The following is a 21,515-nucleotide window of genomic DNA, read 5'->3' on the forward strand; positions in this document are numbered from 1 at the left end:
CTTTGAAAGTGCCTGCATTTCAATGCATTCACTAATACAAAAGTGAGAAAGTCTGAAACAATAGCCTTGGGTGAGCATTCCAGTCTAGTCTGTCTAACAATACTACCTGGCTACAAATATTTAATATAATATTTGAAGAGTTTTGAAGATATGGCATCAAAGTGTGTTAAACACTAGATCAAGCTCAGAAATTGTAGCATCACCCAAGATTCAGGTCAATAAAATTCCCCTCATAAATTTCACGTTAAAAAAAACAAAAAACGACCACACTGTGTTTTTAAAAAGCTGACGGGTCTGATACAGAGAATTAGTCAGTTAATCGATTAGTCGATCAACAAAAAAATTCACCTGCAGCAACGTTGATAATCGATTAGTCATTTAAGTTCCTTGTCAAGTAAAACTGACAAGCAGTTATGTGTTCTGGCTTCTCCCGTGTGAGGATTTGCAGCTTTTTTTCTGTCCAAAATTACTGCAAATTTAATCTCTTTTGGTTTTGGACTGTTGTTCAGACAAAACGAGACCACCTGAAGACATCGCCTTGCACTCAGGGAAACTCTGGTAGACATTTTTAATGTTAATGGTAGGGGTGGGTAGTTTGATCCCTGACTCCCCCTGTCCACATGTCACGGTGTCCTTGATCAAGTGACTGAACTCCAAATTTCCTCCAGTGTCTGTGTAGGGGAAATACGCAAATTATTTTGGACCAAAAAAAAAAAGCATCTGCCAAAGGAATGTAATGCCCAAAACAAATGAGCGTTATAATGTGTGTTTGATAGCTATAGCTCCTTAGAGCTTCCGGGGAGAGTAGTTAACACCTGAATATTAACTGAAACATGAAAAGGGAAAAAAAAATGCCAAGAAAATTTCGACCTGCAGTGGGACTTTACTCTATTATTCATGTATCAGACGGCAAAGTGTGCACACAGATTTTAATTCTAACCAAAACCCTCCGCAGGTGATTCCACTTATTAGCGGCCCTTCAGGCGAAAAGGGAAACCACCTGCTGTTGATTTTAGCTGGAGCGAAAACTTACACCCTCGGGCCTGAATGGGAAATCTTTTGTGAACGTTTTTTTTTTTTTTTTTTCTTGGCTCTAATATCAACTGTGGGCCTAATCAATGGTTCCGCCTGCGTACGAGGGGGGGACTAAAAAAAGCAACTGTGTTCCTTATTCACGTCTAAAAAGTCAAACGAGGAAGCAAACTGACTCGGACAAACACAGACAATTCGCACACCTTGCCCTGTTTTTCTGCCTCTCCAAAGACGAGGAGGGGTCCTGCTATACATTGTAATTTCTGGTTGGCGGAACACGGTGTCAATCATACCCCTCGGTCGATGTGGATCCGCATCAGCCGTACGCAATAGCAGCTGCGTCAAGGCCACTATAGGTAAACCGGAAAATAAAGCGATTTTGCAGATCAAAATAAAATCACAGCGGTTGTTATTTTTGAAATTATGTATTGGGCGTGCTTCTTATTCCGGTACTGGTACTAATGTATTTCAGTGGAATTACCACCTTAAATAAAGGTTTAAGGTATGGTAAAAATAATTTTGGTGCAATAAAAAAATGCTTTTTTTATCCTTGTTTTTACTCACTCCAATTTCTAAAAAAAAAAAAAAAGCGTTGAGAACAGGGCTTTTATTGTGAGAGCATGACCGGAAGCGCTGCCTGTCATTATTGCCAACTTGCCCCCAATCGCCGTCGTCATCATCTGTACGCACGGCGGCGACGGGACTTCTTGAATCGGCAGGGACTGGTCTCCCACCGCTATTCTGTCTCAATGCGAAGAGAAAACACTGACAGAAAGTAGGAGCGTACCAGCGAATTTCCCCACGAAAGTCTCTCTGGGAACTCCGATGGATTAATCTGATTTTTCTGCGGTAAGTGCAGCTTTTTTTGTCCCCCCCCCCCATGTTGAATTTCAATTGGTGCACCCGCCTTGTCCCACTATTTTGCGCTGTGGACTGCGAGATGAATTCATCTCGGGGGGGGGAAGCCGAGGAGATAAATAACACATTGTAGGTCGCTGCATTCAAGCCAGTAGTCTCTCTAGATATTCTGCACATGTCGCTCCATCTGTTTGACAGATGACTTTGCCCTCAGAAGAGGGTGGAAAACACGCACACACACCGCACACACACAGACACACACACACAGAGAGAGAGAGAGAGCGGTAATGGTCTCGTAATTGTGGATGATGTTTTGCGGTGCTGAGATTCTGGAGAGGGGGCTCTTGTGTTGCAGCAGCAGGGATGGACGCGCCGCAGAGCAGAGCTGACCACCGAGGCCATGCACACACATAATAAACGCCACGACGGCCTGCAGACAGTCTCCTATCGATTAACCCCCCGAAATAACCGACAAATGCGTTGAGGTAATTGCATTGCCACGCTGTTAAATAGCAAATTAAAGCTGTCCTAATCGGGTTATCTGATGTGTCTGGAGGTGCAGCCATCCATCTTGTAGGAAAATACAGGGGGTGATATACTGTGTTTGTGTGTTTGTGTTTGTGTGTGGCTGAGAGCACAACCTCAGCTCTGTACATGTGCAATAAGTTACGCAGTAGTTGTGTGTCGGTTTACAAATATGCACCCAACACCCTGCAGCTCCGCGCATTCAGCCCTGCCATGGCTCCGCGAATGACTACACATTTGCGGTGCGTGATTATGTATCGAGTGTGAGTGAAGCGACATGCACGTTGTGGACCAAGGACCGTGGACCCTGAGCATCCCCCCCTCGGGCCCACTGTCACCACACAGTCGCACCTAGTTATCAGACATGCTGGCACAAAAGCTGCCACTTGTGAATTCAGGATTTGAAATGTGTCATCGCCGAGGTGTAATGTTTAGCTCAGCGCGGGGGTGAAGTAGTAACTTTGGTTAAAGCACAATGTGTTGATTTTTTTCCTTTTTTTTTTTTTTTCCTTACAAGCTATCTAGCGGTGGTTTTTCCGTTTTTGTGTCACAGACAGCTTTTAGGGCCGCAACTAACGACTCTCATTTAGAGCTCCAGCGATTGGGCGATTAATCGATTAGTCAATCGACAGAAAATTAATGAGCAAAAACCGATATTTATAATTGTCAAAGTTATTTATGAAGTAAAAAGGCCAAACATCTAATTGCCCCTGCTTCTTAGATGTGATGCTGCGTTTCCTTGTCTCCGCAGTCTTTTTAAACTGAATCTCTTCGGGTTTTGGACTGAACAAGTAATTTGAAGACATCACCCTGAGATCTGGGAAACTGTTATGGGCTGGTTTCGTTGTTTTCTGCTGTTTTTTTATAGTCTAAGAGATTAATTGTGAAAATAACCTATAGATTAATCAACTACAGATATAATCATTAGTTGCAGTCCTATTTTCATCATGGATTAATCTGCCGATTAGTTTCTTGACTAATTGACCAAACCTTTTGGGTTCATAAAATGTCAGGAAGTTATGAAAAATGTCCATCCCAGTTTCCAGAGTCCAAGTTGACATATGCAGATGTCTTGTTTTGTGCAACCCAAAGATATTCAGTTTATGATATATAAAAAAAGAGAAAAGTAGTAAATGCTCACATTAGCGAAACTTAAACCAGAGTTTTTGGCATATTTGCTAAAAAAATTTACTCAAACACTTCTTAAAATAGTTGGTATTTAGTTTTCTGTCTTCTGACTAATCCATTAATCACCAAAGTGCTGCATTTCTACAATAACACTTATACACCACGTGGCTCGTGCCTCAGTTTGCACTTTCCATCAGCCCAAGTGTTATTCACTTCTACCAGAAGTCTTCAAAACCTACATTGCTGTAGGCCCACGGCATCATTATTTCCAGTGGATTCTTACAATGACCATTGCCCTCCACTGGCACGAGATTTGGAAAGAATCGTTTAAACCCCCCAGTGCAGACTGACAGGCACGAGCGGCGAGAATCTGCTGCTGTTTCTGGAAAAAAAAAAAAAAAAAAAAGGAAAAATAAAGAAAAAGTTAGTTCATGTTTCTCTAATTTGCCCCTTTATCCCATTTGGAAAATGTCCATGTACGAGGCACAAATCTTGCTGACTGAATGGACGTTTACAATGGGCTCAGTGATTTAACAAAATGACTCAACATACTCAACTGTGATCATTGTGACACCGAAGCACAGTAAGGCTTAAACCCACACGTACATGCTGTATGAAGCTCAGCTGTGGGTTTTATAACTAGCTGTGTTCATTCAGTGCGTGAAGAATGCTTTGAAAGCCTTAACACTGCTTTTCATTGTGCAGATAATCTTGTAGCTGAGTGAAATGTGGCCATTGTCTTGTTGTTGATATGCTGAATGAACTCAGTTGTCCAACACAAGCAAATATTGTAACTATTCAGAGAATGGCAGCCACAAGGAGGAGACTGACAGAGTTGCACCAAATCAAGTGAAAACAGCAGTGAGGTTTAGATGAATTCAAATGCCACACAACTGAAAATGATCCTCACTGGGTCGTTTCTTTGAAAATGTACAACAAGTTGTATTTTTTAGACGAATAAGGTCAAACCACCCACAGCGGCTTCAGTGGGACGGCCGTGGGTGGTTTGACCTTGTATTGTGGCATAGCAATGATCTGAGTGTAAAGGGACCCCACACTTCAGATTAAACGGGCCTTTCGCCTCTTGAATAGTGAAATGACTTTATTCTGGAGCGATTTGCAATGTTCATTGGAGTTAAATAATGAAGACGTTCCTAGATGTAATAACCAGTTGAGCACAGCCTCACGGTTTATTAGTCATATCTCAAAGGCTCAGAGCTGCCATTTTCTTTTTTTTTTTTAACTGTTTTACTGAGGTTTTACATCAAATATAAAGAACAGAAATAATATCAGGTCAGCTGGTTACCAGTTAAGTAGTGTGTCCCCATTAGAGCAGATACAATTAGCCTATTAATGGATTAGTCGTTTGACGGAAAATTAAACAGCAACTTCTTTCATTCTCTGGTTTCAGCTTCTTGAAATGTGAGGATTTTCTCTCTTTCTTTGTCATTTATAAAAGTAAACTTAATATTTTTGGATTTTGGACTTATGGTCAGATAAAACAAGACATTTAAAGAAACCACTTTGCCCCCTGGCAAATTATAATGGCCTTTTTTTTTTTTTTTTTTTTAACAATTTTAGTTATGTAAGAAAGTAATATAAGAAACAGTCTAAATAAGTAGGAAACAAATAGAGAACTATTCAAAAGAATGTATCAGAATAAGAAATTTAATAACATATTAAAAAAAAATTACATTGAACAAACACTATTTCCATTATAATACTTAGGCCCTATACATGATTTGTGCATCATGCAAATAGCTGTGCAAATATACATGTGCAGAAGTAATGAGGCTTGTAGTTCACCTCCACAGGCCTTATTAGATACATAGCAATGAATTAGGGCTACAGCTAATGATTATGTTAATTTGTTAGATTAGATTAATCTGTCCTTCCTTTTTTTCAATTATTGATCAATTGTTTATAGCATATAAAATGTCCACAATCAGTGATAAATACCCATCGTAATTTCCTGGCGCTCAAAGTGATGTCTTCATTTTCCTGTTTTTTAATTTTATCAATAGTCCAAAACCCAAAGATACTTAATTTACAATGATATAAACACAGAGAAGGAGAAAATCCTCACATTTGAAACAGAGAATTTCTAGTATTTTTGGTTGAAAAATAACTTAAATGATTAATCGGTCATCAAAATTTTTGTTGATTACTTTTCTGTTGATCGATAGATCGGGTATTAGTCAAATTGTTTAACCTCTACTGTGAACTAAAACCAGTGCTCCCAATTATTTCACACACATCCGTGAAATATATTTTTGTCTTTGTAACACATCAGACTGCAGTTGTGTCTGTTCCTCGGGCCCGACTGACTGTCTCCTGTTCAATCCATCAGTTACGCTGTGTGACCCTGACATGTCTGTCCTTTTAATTTAGCATATTGATCTCGCAGCTTCACAATAAATGGCTGAGTGTCTCATTACGGCTCCGAGCTCTGTGTGTGTGTTAGTATAGATGATTATCACCCATATGGCATCAATAAAAAGGCCTTCATTTCAGTAAATTAATTTCCAGTTGAGCCCAGCAGTTGTGACTAATGTAGTAGCACTAACCCTGTCCTGTTACTCTTTGTTCGGATGATATTGGCTTCTTCGTCGCTCCTCATTCCTCACTTCCTGATGTGAACAAATCCGGCAGCAGCGTTGACAAATAGTACTCAACAGATTTGGCCGGACATCAAAGTCAAATTTCAGACTGCATCTTGATCCAGTCAAGCTGAGGAGTTTCAGTACGATAGCTCTGCCCGTCTGTGTTTGTCTATGAAAGTCAAGTCCACCCACACTTCCCCTCGTCTTTGCCTTGTGCTATTAACTTTTACGACACATTACGTAGCTATGATCCTGTCCCCACCGGACCTTCCCTATCGCACCAGTGTGGCCCTCTCAGTGGCAGGCTGTTCATTTGGGTCTGAAAATAGCGTGATGAGCGTTTTCACAGGCTGACGTGGTCATGTGATACCGAGGCTGTGCCCAAGAAAGTAACAAGCCCTGTGGCTGCGACGCCATCATCTGTTTTTTTTTTTTTTTTGTTTTTTGGGGGGGTTGTGCCTCAGGTTAGGTGGGACAGAGCAGGCTAGCATGTGTCTGTGCGTGTGTCTGAAATGATGAAATGCAGGAAGAACACCCACCTCAAATCATGATGTTGCAGGGCTTTGTCTTGACATTTTTGACATGATCCATACTGTTGAATCATGCGTGTAATTGAATAACGGAGAGTAGTTGTCCCTGGGATCCGAAAGCCAGGGATGAATGTTTGCGAAGCTCCTATTATACTATGTTATACTGAAAATGTGATAAAGCCGCCTGTTGCTGTCAAATGCACTTGAGATGAATTCTAAATACTGTTTCTTATCTCCAAAGATGGCGGAATTTTTATTGCACCTATGCAGCAACTTCAGTCACAACACAACCTGCGCACAGACATGAATCAAATGCAAATGTTTTTCTAAGCAATCACTGTGCCAAAAAAAAAAACAATACCACAAACGGAACGCATGTATATAAACAATACGAGATGGCCGAGATTCTGTGCAGCAGATACATGCAGATATGTTAAATCTATGGTAGTCCCTGGCCTTTTTACTTCAAGAGCAGGAAGATTTTTTTTTTTTTTTTTTTAATAATCCCCACAGGCGGCACGATGACATGAGATCTCCCCTCATTTACTGTGATCCCTCCAGGGGTGGAGGCAGTGCTATTTCAGTCACCACAGTTAAAGAGAAAGTTCACCGGAAAACAGCATCCACCTAAAGTATGGTGTCCTGGTCGCACAGTTTTCATCAAGCAAGAGGGCGGGCTGGACTGGGGGTCTCTGGACTGTGTTATTGTTTTTGTATGTGCATAGAGCTTTTGTTTTAGTCTCATGCCTCCTGTTTTTGAAATATTCCCATAACTCTAGAAAGTCGAAATCAGGAAAGTTGAATCGATCTGTTTGTTTAATCTATAAATTGTCAATAAAATGTCAGAAAATATTGTAAATAGCCATCACAGTATCCCACACCCCTTAGTGATGTCTTTAAGTTACTTGTTTTGTCCAACCAATAGAGAAAAACAGCAACATTTCATAAACTGGAAACGGTGAACCATTTTTACTTCCAAAGTGACTTAGACAATTTGTCATTTATCAAAATTGTTGCCTGCAAATCTTTCTTGACTAATCAATAAATTGTTTGACAGTTCCAAAGGTTGTCTCGTTGACAGTATAACAATGAACAGACATAACTGTCACATTTCTGTAATTCTGGAGAGGCTTGTGCGTTTCCCCCTAAATGGAAACTGTAGGCTAAACATGTGTTTCACAGTGGATTTTAGCTTTAGATGGAGCTTCTATAAAGGGGGGTGCTGTAAATTCTAGAAGATGGGAGATGTAAATATAAATGTCAAGAAAGATTATTTAGAGAAGCAGCCATCCACCTCGTCCGCCTTCCTGGGTTTTAGTCTGTGGTTGGGGCTCATACTGTCATGCTACCGCTCGGCTTCTTTCTTCTGGTTACTTTATGCCGTTTTATTGGCAGTAATGAATCATGATGTTCTCCTTCTCTCTGCAGTGGCTCCCTTCTTCTAGTCAGTTAGGTGTGGAGCAAATATTGTATGGGGCTGGTGAAACTGAAAACGCTGTGCGCAGGAGGCGATCTCTGTACTTGGTGGGCACGTTGTTCAGGAGGGCTTCAGGTAACACATCAGAGACTTTCACTTCTGCTCTTCAAAGTTGGATAATTTTAGTCTGTTGATGTTGTAGGCAGGCAAATGTCTTCAAGACAACATAGATAAGATAATGGCGACATAAAGCAGTTGTTATAACTGATACTTAAATAATCTGCTTTGTGTTTTTGTTTTCTACTACTTAGCTGATGCTACTTTTAAAGACTGAAATTTCCAAATGTTCACAAATGAATCCATTATAAAGAATCATGAAGAATCATTTCCTGATGATTTTTTCTTGTAATTTTCAGCCATAATTGACACTCGCAAAGGAACGGACAAAGAACTGGTGTCACAGCACTAATACCGGCCAGAGCAATTGTGCAATCCCTGAAAAGATCTCCTATTTACCATTTGTCGTAAAAATTAGGAGCTTTTAAATTAGTTAAATACAAGATTTTCTTCTTTGACAACATGCGGTTCTTAACTTTGTCTGTATCCCGTTGCAGAGTGCAACAATTGATACATCTGTTTACACTTTTTTCTGATGTAAGCATTTTCTTGTTTGTAAATGTAAAACAGGCCTGAAGGAAATCAGTCATATGCTGTGTAACTTTCCTTGAACCCACCGAGCTCCAGTGTCCTTCAAAACATGCCCCTGACTCCAGCTCACTTTGGGCGGAAAACTACTTTTCCTGAGAGAAGATTTCAAAAACGTTACACGATCACTTTAAGATATTTCCTTGGTTTGCGTCAAATGAATAAGAGCTGTAATAGAGGAATATTGTCATTTCTGGTATTTAAGAGAATCACATCAGGCCTGCAACTATGATTATCATTTCATCTACCAAGGACTTTTCCCGATTAATCATTTGGTCTATAAAATGTCAGCAAATAGCAAAGAATGTCTGTCACAAGTTCCCCAAGCCCATGGTGACATCTTAAAATGCCTTGTTTTATCTGACTAACAGTCCCAAATCCAAAGAACTAAGAAAACCAGAAAATACTCACCTTGAGAAGCTGGAACCAGTAGATTTATTTATTTATTTATTTATTTATTTTTTTGCCAGTTTTGCTTTAAAAAATGACTTAAATGATTAACGATGATCACTATATTTAATTTTCTATGGATGGACTAATCGATTAACTGATTAACTTTTTTCAGCTTTAAATCAAATGTAATGAGACTTAAAGTAGCTTCTGGCAGAAACTGTCACGTCTGAAATCATCTTTAGATGTGTGATGTTGCTGCTTATTTTTATATATTATACATTAGTTATTCCACGTATCCTTACCCTAACGTTTTTGTCTATCATAACAAACACATTTCTCATAAGATGTACATTCTTCATTTTACATGAATCAATTTTGACAGAAAAGAGGCACCACCTGTGAGTCGACCGACTGTGCTGTTATTGTGGATCTAACCGAGTCTTTAGCTGGAGGTCGAGAGCGGCGTGAACTGCGCCGTAGTTTCCTCCTCTGCTCCTCCCCCTGCTGCAGCGCTGGCGTTTGCCCCAAGCACCACTTCTCTCCATGCACAGCGACTGTAAACAAGTGTGTTTCCAATTAGCCGTTTCCAAAGTCAGCTGGCCGCTAGTGCTGATGAAAGACAATGGTGCTGTCAGTGGTCTCTTCCCAGCAGTGTTGTACCAGCTTCGTGAGCTTCTGGGGCATAAAGGGGGGGGGGCACGATGAAGTGCATTAGTTTAACTGGGTCCATAATGACGGTAAGGCTCTTATTAATTGGCAAAGCTGACTGCCTCGCTCATTACAGAAACTGGTTTAGCTTTGCTGTAGTGAGGCCAAATGCTCCATCAGTCCCTCTCATGAGAGTATGTGTCCAACCAAAGAGCAGTGTGCTGTTCTGGGTCTGTCTGTGCATTCTAGCTCTGTGCTGTGAATCTATAGCTGGGTTTGTGGCTCCTTGTAAAGCAAATAAAAATAAAGTGCATGCCAACTTGTAAATGCAGTGGCTGGGTATAAAGTGTGGTCCTGCAGTAAGATGGAAAAGTAAACCAAGATAAGTAGTGCTGTTAAATTCTTTTATGGCAAGTTAAGCTGCATATTCTCAGCACAAAGAATCTTACATCAACATCAGTGTGCGCACATATTTACATCCGTGATCACATTAGCCATACACTGCAGCTCTGTCACCTTATGTTCCCCCGTTTAATTAGTAATGGAGTTTAAAGTATCGTGTTTAATTTGAGCCTAATTGAAATATTTTGCAGAAGGCTCTGTAGCTCTCAGAGGAAGCTTTGAAATAATGGAATATTGAATCATAATTTCCCCAATGGAGACGGCTTTTCAGCTATTACTTTACTCTCGCACTAATTCCGTCGCTGTCTCTTTCTCTCTCCACCCACAGAGAGTAGAGAATGGGCTGTGTCCAATGTAAGGATAAAGAAGCAGCAAAACTCACTGATGACCGGGAGACCAGCCTCTCGCACAACTCCGGATATCGCTATGGATCCGACCCCACGCCGCAGCACTACCCTAGCTTCGGGGTAACCACCATCCCCAACTACAACAACTTCCACAGCGCTGCCACACAGGGGGTGACCGTGTTCGGGGGAGTCCACACATCCTCGCAGTCTGGGACGCTTCGGTCCCGGGGAGGAACAGGTGAGGTTGAAGAAGCTCTTTTTGATGAGTCTTTTGGAGCATGTAAGATGTGCAAATGCACATTTGTTTGACTTATCAAGGTTTTTTTCTGTAGCTGTTTTGAGAATAATAACGTATTTGAAGATACATTTTTCATGCCAAACACTTGCCACAATGAAAAACCCTCTGGCAATGACATTTTAGCAATCCGGTTATTGAACAAATGAAACATAAAAACAAATGTAACACGTTAATTAATGAGCTTTAGAGGTGTTGGTAGGCAGATTTGTGTTCCTTTAAGACAAGGTGACTTTGTAACTGTGAAATATGTTGCTGTCATTAAATAGGGGTCAAAATACAACGTCAGTATAAGTTGTAAACGTCTCTGAAGACCACTCCCTGTCTGGCCCCTTCTATTCAATAAAAGGCTAATGTCAGCTGAATATGTTCAAATTTTCAAGTTTCTGAGATATTGGATGATCTTATATTAACTTATTTGCCTAGTTTTGTGTGTGTTTTGTGTATTCCAAAGTAAATATTTGTTTCTTCTCTTGTAAGTGCGGGCATTGTGGTGCTGTGATAAATTCATGTTTCTGCAGAGGATGAATGTCCACTGGCTGCAAGTTAATGGAAAACAGAGTGACCTAAATTATTGCCGGTGCGCTGCAGAGGCACATCTGACGATCTGAAAGATCAGACGTTGTGTGGAATAGTGCGAAAAAAAAGTGTTTCTGGGTTGGAGAAATGAGCTCGACAGTCTCTCACTTAAGATTTTAAAGATACATACAATGTGTTATGTATAAATTAACCGCATCTCTTGCTTTGATGTCAACTACTTCGGGCCTTTTTTTTTTTTTCTCTGAAGGTAGATCCCAGCACAGATAAACACTCTGCGTCTGTGGAGTCAGCACCACCGGCGTGTATGAATAAGAAATTAGTCCAGGAGGACAGCACAAAGCAACATTCGTGTCTAAGATTGTAACGAGAGGACTTAAGTCTAAAAAAAAAAAAAAACACTCAAAGAAAAGTCAACAAGGACAGAAGTAGAACAGTAACCTCATCTGACCCCTCCGTGAAGATTTCAACATGTCTGTGTGCAGTTTGGGGTCATTGTAAAGTGTTTTTTCCGGCGTCATTACATTGACAGGGAAATGTGCAGGGCCTTCTTGCAAAATTGTAGCTCAGACTATCCAGGGATGATTCAGATCAGATCAGAAAATGAAATCAGTGATTCAGGGACGACAGGGCTGTTCCAAATCACATCAGATAAATTTGATTGGCCCCTAATCTAGACCTTGGCAGCGTTAACTGTTCGCTCACCATTCCTAGATAATGCTTCGTCTGATAGAGAAAAGGGGAGTTTTATTTACTAGCGTTTTAAACCTGCAATAATTGGGGGTTTTTTTGTTTTGGTTTTTTTTTTCCCTTGGCCACTTGGGGGCAGCTCGTCGTGCTGATATTACAAAGTTGATATAGTGATCGACACATCTGTTCACACATTCAGCAGACGCGGAGTCGTGCTTTTAGCCACCAATATTTACTCCTCCTTTAGCTCTGTTTTTATCGCCCCTGACTCCTGAGGGAAATATTTGTCTCTTTAGGTGCTAAATGCTCCACTATGTACCATTTGGTGTTGAGCAGGTAGCGTCAGTTTATCAAAGCATTTTTACGGAAAACAGTTAACAGCTGTGGCTAAAAACCAAAATATTTAAGTTGCAGGCCAAAACAATGAGCTGAAAGATGCTGAAATGTTAATAAAAATTCTGATTAATACAGCTTTTAAAATAAAAAATAAAAACATAACAATAACAACACACAATCCACCATCTAAATAATGTAAAACCTTTATTCACAATGTCACTAACATAAGTTATGAAATATAATGTATTACTACAAATTATAAAACAGGCTAAAGGACTTCGAGAGAGAGATCATTTTGACCAAAAAGGAGTTTCCTGTGTGGGAACCTCCATCTTTTAAAATTTACCTTTGCTAATAAAATGTCAGGGAAAGCTGAAGATTAGATGACGTTTGAAAATAGAATTAATTTGGAAGATTTCCCTGTCTAAACTGTACCTTGTATATTAAAGTACATATATGGAAAACATTAATATAAATTGTCAGCAGCAGATGGGGTGTAAAAAAAAAAAAAAAAAAAAAAATCTACAAAGGCAGTAATTGCCAATACAATAGCCCATAGCAGCCCATGTGTTAGACAGATGAACAAACCCAACAATGCAACCACAATGAAAAACCCCAACATTAGACTTCATCCATCCAATTCATCTCCGCTAGCTCTAACCACCACATGCAATGTTTTCTTTTCCCGCAGGGGTGACTCTGTTCGTGGCTCTTTATGACTACGAAGCCAGGACTGAGGATGACCTCAGCTTCAGGAAGGGGGAGAGGTTCCAGATCCTCAACAGCACGTAAGTGTGAAAACATCTGCATGACACCATCAAGGGTGGCGGTCGTGTTTTTTCTCCTCCGTTTTTCGTCCGTCCTGAATGTCTGAAAGCTACATTTGAAATGAAATGTTGTTTCCCAGGCACCGACAGAGAAAATGGGTCTAGTTGTTGTAGACCTGACCTGGCCTGTGACATTTCAAGTCTGACAGATTTCTCATGTATTTAATGACAGCTGTCTGACAGTTTGCATCATAGGAAAGAAATATGTCCTGTTAGAATTGTGATTTAGAAATAGTCACAGGATGCCTCTGCTTTTACACAATACAAATGTAATTTTGAAGTTTGTTTTCATGTGCTGAGGTCTCAGCGACATACATCCAATGAATCTGTGCATCCACTACATTTAAATGTTTTTTTTGTTTTTGTTTTTTGTGCCTGTCTGCATAATGTGCACATCTTGATCTGTCTCACTGTTTATTCCCACCTGCCTCCATCCTCCATCTCTCTCCGTCCTCCCCTCTTCAGTGAGGGAGACTGGTGGGACGCTCGCTCTCTCAATACAGGTGGAACTGGTTACATTCCCAGCAATTACGTAGCTCCGGTGGATTCGATCCAAGCTGAGGAGTGAGTAAAACTTTTTATATGAGCACACCCTCACACACCCTCACACACACACACACACACACACACACACACACACACACACACACACACACACACACACACACACTCAGTCTCAGCAACACGGCAGCTTCAACAGCACAGATCTTATCATAAATATTTGAGAGCTCAACTCAACTCTGACTTCTGTTAAATATGGCACAGTGGCACATACAGAAAGAATAAAGGTCAGAATATTAGTGGGAATAAATGTTCAAACCAAATATATATATTATAATACTCCATAGTTTGATCCTTTTTTTTTTTTTTCTTTTTCTTTTTTTTCCCCCGCAGCTGGTACTTTGGTAAATTAGGTCGAAAGGATGCAGAGAGGCAACTGCTCTCCAACGGCAACGCCAGAGGCACTTTCCTCATCCGCGAGAGTGAAACAACCAAAGGTACTCTGACATACAGCAGCTGCATCTAAAATGCTGACCTGTCGAATGCTTTTAAACTTTAGGCAACAGACAGATGTGTTTGTGAACAAATAAAGATTTAGGAACACTTTAGTTTAATGTGCAAATTAGAAGGAGTTTATTTGTAGAAGAACTTAAAATGAAATCATCAGACATCGCAACTTCAAATTCAGTTTAATATCATGTCATTAACTATGCGGTTGCTCCATATTCATTGCCCTAAATCTTCTGCGCATTGTGCTATATATATATTCATTAAAGAAAAATCTGACATACATCACATGTTCCATAATCCCTTATGAAAACCACTTTGGTTAAGTGTTATCAGACATTTTCCTCAGCTCTACTTGAAATTGTCAGTTTTGCTTTTAATCACTGTGTTGTCTCTGTGCCAGGGGCCTACTCCCTCTCCATCCAGGACTGGGATGACATCAAGGGAGACCACGTCAAACACTATAAGATTCGCAAGCTGGACAGCGGAGGCTACTACATCACCACCAGGGCCCAGTTTGAGACGCTGCAGCAGCTAGTACAGCACTACTCTGGTGAGACTCTGCTCCAGCTTTGGGTGGTGTACAGAAAATTCTTGACGTGACAGATCTACTGTGTGTCTGCTTCACTGCTTTCGCTCTCGTAAATTTACAGTGTCACGTGGCTTAATACTTCTTTGATATCATTTTAAATTTAAACGGCGTGGTCGATCCAGCCAGGGCTGCAGGGCTGTGCTGCCGCCTGATCGTGCCATGCCACAAAGGCATGCCTCGTCTGACTGACCTGTCCGTCAAAACCAAAGACGTGTGGGAGATCCCGCGAGAGTCGCTGCAGCTCATCAAACGTCTTGGAAATGGGCAGTTTGGAGATGTCTGGATGGGTGTGTACTTTTTTTTGCATCCTCTTTTGGCACAAATGAAGAATTGTACAACTGAGAGTAGTGTTGCAAAACAGTGTGTGTGTGTTGGATCATTCAAACCTAACACCCAGCTAATGTTACCCACAGGGATAGGTGTTTGCTTTCAGTGATTTCATGTAAGAAATTTGCAATTTTTTTTTCTGGATGCAGTTCTGCATGATCTCAGGGCCCATTTTGACTAGATCAAGATTTTTGAACTACCCATTATTTGTGATTGGATTCAGGATTGGAATGCGGGCTAGACCAGTTAAAACTTGGTATATATGGCAATTGTTACATCTAAATAAGTTTCTGTGACATGGCTCATTAAAACTCAGTTCAGACACATGCTGTTTCCTTTCATTTGAGTTCAGTACAACTTAATTTGTCCCACATCGGGCATCAAAATGTTCCATGTGTCGGATTTGCTGAGATCACAGCGTTGGTTGTTTGTACCACAAATACTGATTAAGCCAAATCCTAGAATAGATTGTTGTGGGTTTTTTTTTTTTTTTTTAAACAAAGTCTTCAACCAGTAACAAATTTTTTTTTGTTTGTTTCCTTTTTTTTCATAAGCTCAAAGCTGAAACCCTTAAAAACTGTTAAGCATTGTTTTAATCAGCAATAGAAGTATTCTGTATACAGAAAGATATCAGTTTGTTTTTGTTTGTTTATTTTTTTGTTTTAAACAGTGTGGACTATGTATATTTTTGTTAGAATAGTTAAAAAATTAAGTTGGATGAACGTAGAGAATAGTCTGTCTTCGTTTATTTTATAGATTTTAATTATATTACGGTATTTTTATAATGTTTACCCTGTTGCACAGCACTAAACCTTACAAAGTTTCATACTTCAACAGCCACCAGCCACTGTTTGTTGCCAGTTATCTGCTCTACCCTTTATTTAAACTAAGACAGGCGATAACAATCTCAAGGTATCTTATAACTTCAGTCGATTTCAGCGACAAAGTTTACATTACTTTCATGTGCTTTCATGTCCTTCCGTGCCTCCTCACATTTCATATTGACAGACCAAGCGTCATATTTTCTTAAATGTTGCATATCTCACTTTGGAAATAAAATCCTGCTGAAATCAGTAACCTCTGGAAAACTGAACTTGAACAACCTCTTCTTTCTTTTTCTTTTTTCTTCTTCTTCTTGTCAGGCACGTGGAACGGCACCACCAAGGTGGCAGTGAAGACTCTGAAGCCAGGCACCATGTCGCCCGAGTCCTTCCTGGAGGAGGCTCAGATCATGAAGAAGCTCCGCCATGACAAACTCGTGCAGCTCTACGCCGTGGTGTCTGAAGAACCCATCTATATCGTCACTGAGTACATGAGCAAAGGTAGAATCTGTTTTAAAGTGACACTTAAAGACAGGATGAATATTACATACATGCATTTGTGCAGACACCTACACAGTGTGTACATAATTTATACATCTGCATGGACAGTACAGTATGTGCCCTACTTGGTAGCATGGTGCTCCAGTCACATATCCACATCACTGTTACTATTACAGTAATACAAAACCAAGTGTGGTTTTACAGGATAGATTTTGCTCGGAAACACTGAGATCCTCTGTTACCACGGCAATAACTAAAAAACAAATAAAAACCTGAGCCAAGTCTAACATGTGTGTGAGGAAACCCAGAATTAAAGTCACATTAACTACATATCACTTGAGTTTGAGTCAGACCTAATCTGACTTGAGATCTAGCATCTGAAGACAATAAGAAACAGCAGAGCCTATCCTTTATGTTTTTGTTCTTTGTTTGTTTCTTTCTTTCTGTTTTTCTTTCTTTTTTTAGGGAGTTTGCTTGATTTCCTTAAGGATGGAGAAGGACGAGGCCTCAAGCTGCCAAATCTAGTGGACATGGCAGCTCAGGTAAACTGCAGAAAATAATCAGAAATCTTGATGCTGTACACTGTGGACTTGATACCACACAACTCTGAAAGAGATTTTTTCTAAGAGCTGAATCCACTTTAATCCATCTCCAGCTTTTAGCAGCGACTTTACAGTTTCATTTGGCAACTTCTCACTTTAGCAGACCAATTGTATTGTAAAAGCGTGATGTTAAATAAGAGCACAAGTAAACTGCATGTAGCACATTGTTGTTTTGGCTGGTCTGTCATTGCTTTAAACCGACACCAAATGGATATCAGATTATCTGAAATTAGTGAAATTAGAGCGCTCAATTGCTGCAGTTTGTATTTTATTCCAAAGCTGTGATTCCTCACTTCCTGTTGGTTGATAAGCAATTGTACCTAACACTGGAGTCTATTTTGCAAATCTGGCTAATTTATGGGTTTTCAGTGAAGAGACGCTCGTCTCAATTGCTGCCCCACTTTTTTTTTTTTTTTAGGATAACAACAATGTCTGTAAATCTGCGTAAAAATCTCGCTTAGCACAGATTTAATCACCTTGAAACTGTTCAGTGATGTTCAGTGGAAAAAAATCACTTCATTTCCCAGGTGGCAGCAGGCATGGCGTATATTGAGAGGATGAACTACATCCACAGAGACCTCCGCTCTGCCAACATCCTAGTCGGTGACAGTCTGGTGTGTAAGATCGCTGACTTTGGTCTGGCCAGGCTCATCGAGGACAATGAATACACAGCAAGACAGGGTAGGCCTATTGGATCGGGTTGCACCAGCCTTTTGTAAATCCTTCACTAAGATTTTTGTGTAAATCCTATTCAAATTATTGATTTACTGAGTCGTGTTGCACCATTAAAACGGTTTCAGCCTGTGAAGACTATTGTGTAAATCGGTTGCTAGGAAACCCCTTAAGTGTGGTCCAATAAAAAATTAATTCAACTATGTAAACAGGAAGTCACTGTAGCATCACAAGCTGTAACATAACTTTCAAAAATAAGTGTTTCAGAAGAACAAACCACATATTAAATGTAGGTATTACTTTGTTTTATGTGCAAAAGTTAAGGAATATGTGTTTCAGGGTTAGGAGTATTCATACAGGTCAGACCAGAGATAGAGACACACTGCTCATGGAAGCAATTTAGGTACTTTAAAACTCCTAGTGCCAGTTTGATGCAATTTGCAATTTAGTACTCCCTCTGAAAGTCATAACTCGGTCAAATCTGAACACGCAGATATAATACACATATTTTTAGACTCAGTGATTTCATCTTCCAAATTGATATTATTATCCCTGATGTCCGTCGCAAATAAGCGTTCATAAATTCGTTTACGAATCACTGAAAGAAGACACTCCGTGTAACTCCAGAGCTGCCCAAAGAATCATCACGTGTTTGCGTTTTCTTCCGTATCAAAGTAATCCAATGATAGTTGCCTATTGTTTCATGGGTACATTGCAAACAAGAACTGCTAATAACTAATTCGTCATACTTTATATGGTGCCAGTTTGCAAAAATTGAAACAATTATGGGCTTAAGCTATTGCCCTCAATTTAACCCCTGGTTTAGACTGAGTGAGAAATCTGATTAGGCTAATGCTAAACTAATGCACAGAACTTTTTTTTTTTTTTTTCTTTTCAATGTTTCTATAGTATTTTCTTAGTCCCCAACCACAGCATCTTCTAAACACCTCGTCGTCAGAGGAAAAAGTTGACGGGCTGGCGGATGATTTATTCCATTTAGTCAATTCCAAGACACATTTTACTCACACACACATGCTCACGCACTTATTTTCAGCACAAGTAAAGTAAATGAGCAGGAATATGTCCTGGGCATACCAGTGGAAAACAGATGTACATGTGGTCACACCATGGCACAAAGACAACAGAATATCCCATTTACACGAGGGCACAGTGAGGATTTAAGACAGAGCCCGTGTTATACACAGAAATCAATCTGTCACCGTGTATCTTTTGGTAAGGAAGTGGCCTTATCCCATTCACTCAAACATTGTCCTCTTGAGTCTGTATTTGCAGTTGTGAACTACAGCAGGACGACTTCCAGACTCCTTAGTCACTCTGTCAACATGTTCAGTCTCTCATTTGTTAGCAATTTAGATGTTTACTTGTTCGACTTGGGCCAAATGCAAACTGAGACGGAGAGATATAATGCAATTCTTCCTTTTTTTTCCCTGGTGGGATGTTATCGTGTCCTCGTGTCTCTGCACAAATAAAATCAGAGATGAAGGAAAAAATCCTTACAGAGAAGACTGACCCACTTATCTCTTAGGTTTTGGTAAAGGTTGTTGCTTTATTTCTGCTGAAACCAAAACAGTGATGTAACAAGAATTTCAAGTGTCGTCTCTGAATTTCTTCTAGGTGCGAAGTTTCCCATAAAGTGGACTGCTCCCGAGGCTGCTCTCTACGGGAAATTCACCATCAAGTCAGACGTGTGGTCGTTTGGCATCCTGCTGACAGAGCTGGTGACCAAGGGCAGAGTGCCCTATCCAGGTGAGAGTGTTCAGCTCAGTGGATTATGTAATCACTTCTCAATTCCAGTTGATTGTTCACGTTTGATTGGAAACACACTGAATGCTGTGTGCGTGCGTGCACGCGAGAGATGGAGAGAGAGAGTGAGAGAGCGAGAGAGTGTATGCTAAAAAAAGAGCAGCATTGTTGCATAATGTACATTACATTGTGCATTATGCAGAAAAATGTTCCCAGCTGACTGTGTGAACATGTGAAGTGATTCTGTGTTTCTGTTTATGTGCCGTACACATCATATTTTAGGAATTTAAGTGTCTGGTCAGAGTTTCAGAAAACAGAAGTGAAGAAAACGCTAAATTTCTCAAATTCTAGGATTATTATAACAAGCAAGGGTGCAAAATGACTACTACCTTATTCGTGTACTTGCACTGGTTTAAGCATCTTCTAAAATCAATCATAGAACTTTAAATTAAAGGCCCTGCAAACCCACTTAAGTGTTTCAGTTACCCTGGCTGATTAAACATATCGCATAAGGGAAAACATCTCTGAAGACAAAACTGGGGACAGAAAGACCCACAAACAAGCAGCAACTGAAGGCGGCTGCAGTAAAGGCCCGGCAAAGCCCCTCAAGTGAGGAAACTCAGCAGTCGCTGATGTCCGTGGGTTCCAGAGTTCAGGCAGTCATTGACTGTAAAGGATTTTCATCCAAGTATTAAAAATAGTCCTTATATTTATAAATATGTTAGTTTTTCCAATTACTTTTGAGCCTCTGAAAATGAGGAAGTGAGTATATAAATGGCTGTAATTCCGAAACGGTTAATGTGTTATTTTCGTTAAACCCATGGAATTAAAACAGAAAGTCTGCCCTTTGATCACATCTTGATGGTTTCATTTCAGATCCATTGTGGTGGTGCAAAGAGGCAAAATTCCAATTTCATTCTTGAACTTTTGCAAACAGTTTACAGTACGTGACCAAAATAATTTAAGCTTAATTAAAGGAGCTCCCAGTCACTCGCATCCTTTAATTTTAGTTTAGGTTGTTTTCGTTACTTCATTCTGTTAGTCTTTCTGCAACTGTTGAATAATATGAAATACCTCTCTCCAGGCATGAACAATCGCGAGGTGTTGGAGCAGGTGGAGCGAGGCTACCGGATGCCATGCCCGCAGGACTGCCCCACGTCCTTGCACGAGCTGATGGTGCAGTGCTGGAAGAAAGACCCGGAGGAGAGGCCCACCTTTGAGTACCTGCAGGCCTTTTTGGAGGACTACTTCACTGCCACTGAGCCCCAGTACCAGCCAGGGGATAATCTCTGAGCACCGTTGCCCTCATCTCATGTCATGTCACTGGTTTTCCACCGGAGGGAGCCAGACTCCATATTTTCTCTCTCATCCTGTGGCTCTAACAATCTTAAAAAGCTCATCGACTGACTTCTTGACTACCAAGCTTCACACACACACACACACACACACACACACACACACACACACACAGGGACACACGGCTGCTCTGTCAGCAAACTGACTATCAATTCAGTGGATGTTTTTGAAGTGGGAGGGGGCTTTGAGACGACTGAATAGTTAAAAATGACTACCATGGATGAACCAGATGAGTTGTGCAACTTGTATGTAGTGTAAATATAAATTGCTTGTTTACTTATCTCCTTTTTTTTTTTTTTTTTTTTTTTGTTTGTTTCATTTTATATTACTTTTGATATTTTGGAAATGTGTGGATTTCTTTTTTTTTTTTTTTTTTTTTTTAATTTTAATCCAAGGTTAAAGTTATTTCAGTTTTACGGCTCGTAGAGAAACGTGTGAAGGCTCACAGCTGGTAACAAATCGTGACATAACAATTGTAGGAATGGTAATAGTCTGACATCATGGACCGAGATATCTCAGAAGTTTTTCTGGGAGTCCACTGACCTTTTTTACGAGGTTAAAATGACGATACTGCTCTCCTCTTCTCAAGGAAAATAGAT

The 21,515-nt window shown here is 40.2% G+C and overlaps 1 protein-coding gene across 2 annotated transcripts; it reads left to right on the top strand.

Annotated features, from left to right (window-relative positions):
* The first annotated feature begins 1,698 nt into the window (after nt 1-1,698).
* On the top strand, nt 1,699-21,189 carry fyna (FYN proto-oncogene, Src family tyrosine kinase a). Of its 2 annotated transcripts, XM_040137709.1 has the most exons (13): nt 1,699-1,881; nt 8,105-8,228; nt 10,570-10,826; nt 13,138-13,234; nt 13,739-13,837; nt 14,168-14,271; nt 14,685-14,834; nt 14,996-15,160; nt 16,343-16,522; nt 16,988-17,064; nt 17,652-17,805; nt 19,432-19,563; nt 20,645-21,189. In XM_040137709.1, exons 3-13 carry the CDS (start codon nt 10,580-10,582, stop codon nt 20,851-20,853), a joined length of 1,614 nt encoding a protein of 537 aa, XP_039993643.1. In that variant the 5' UTR covers nt 1,699-1,881; nt 8,105-8,228; nt 10,570-10,579; the 3' UTR covers nt 20,854-21,189. The 2 variants fall into 2 exon arrangements, with proteins under 2 accessions (XP_039993643.1, XP_039993642.1); XM_040137708.1 differs by lacking the exon at nt 8,105-8,228.
* Nucleotides 21,190-21,515: the final 326 nt, after the last annotated feature.

Source organism: Xiphias gladius, chromosome 10 (genome assembly GCF_016859285.1).
Source record: "Xiphias gladius isolate SHS-SW01 ecotype Sanya breed wild chromosome 10, ASM1685928v1, whole genome shotgun sequence".
NCBI lineage: Eukaryota > Metazoa > Chordata > Actinopteri > Istiophoriformes > Xiphiidae > Xiphias > Xiphias gladius.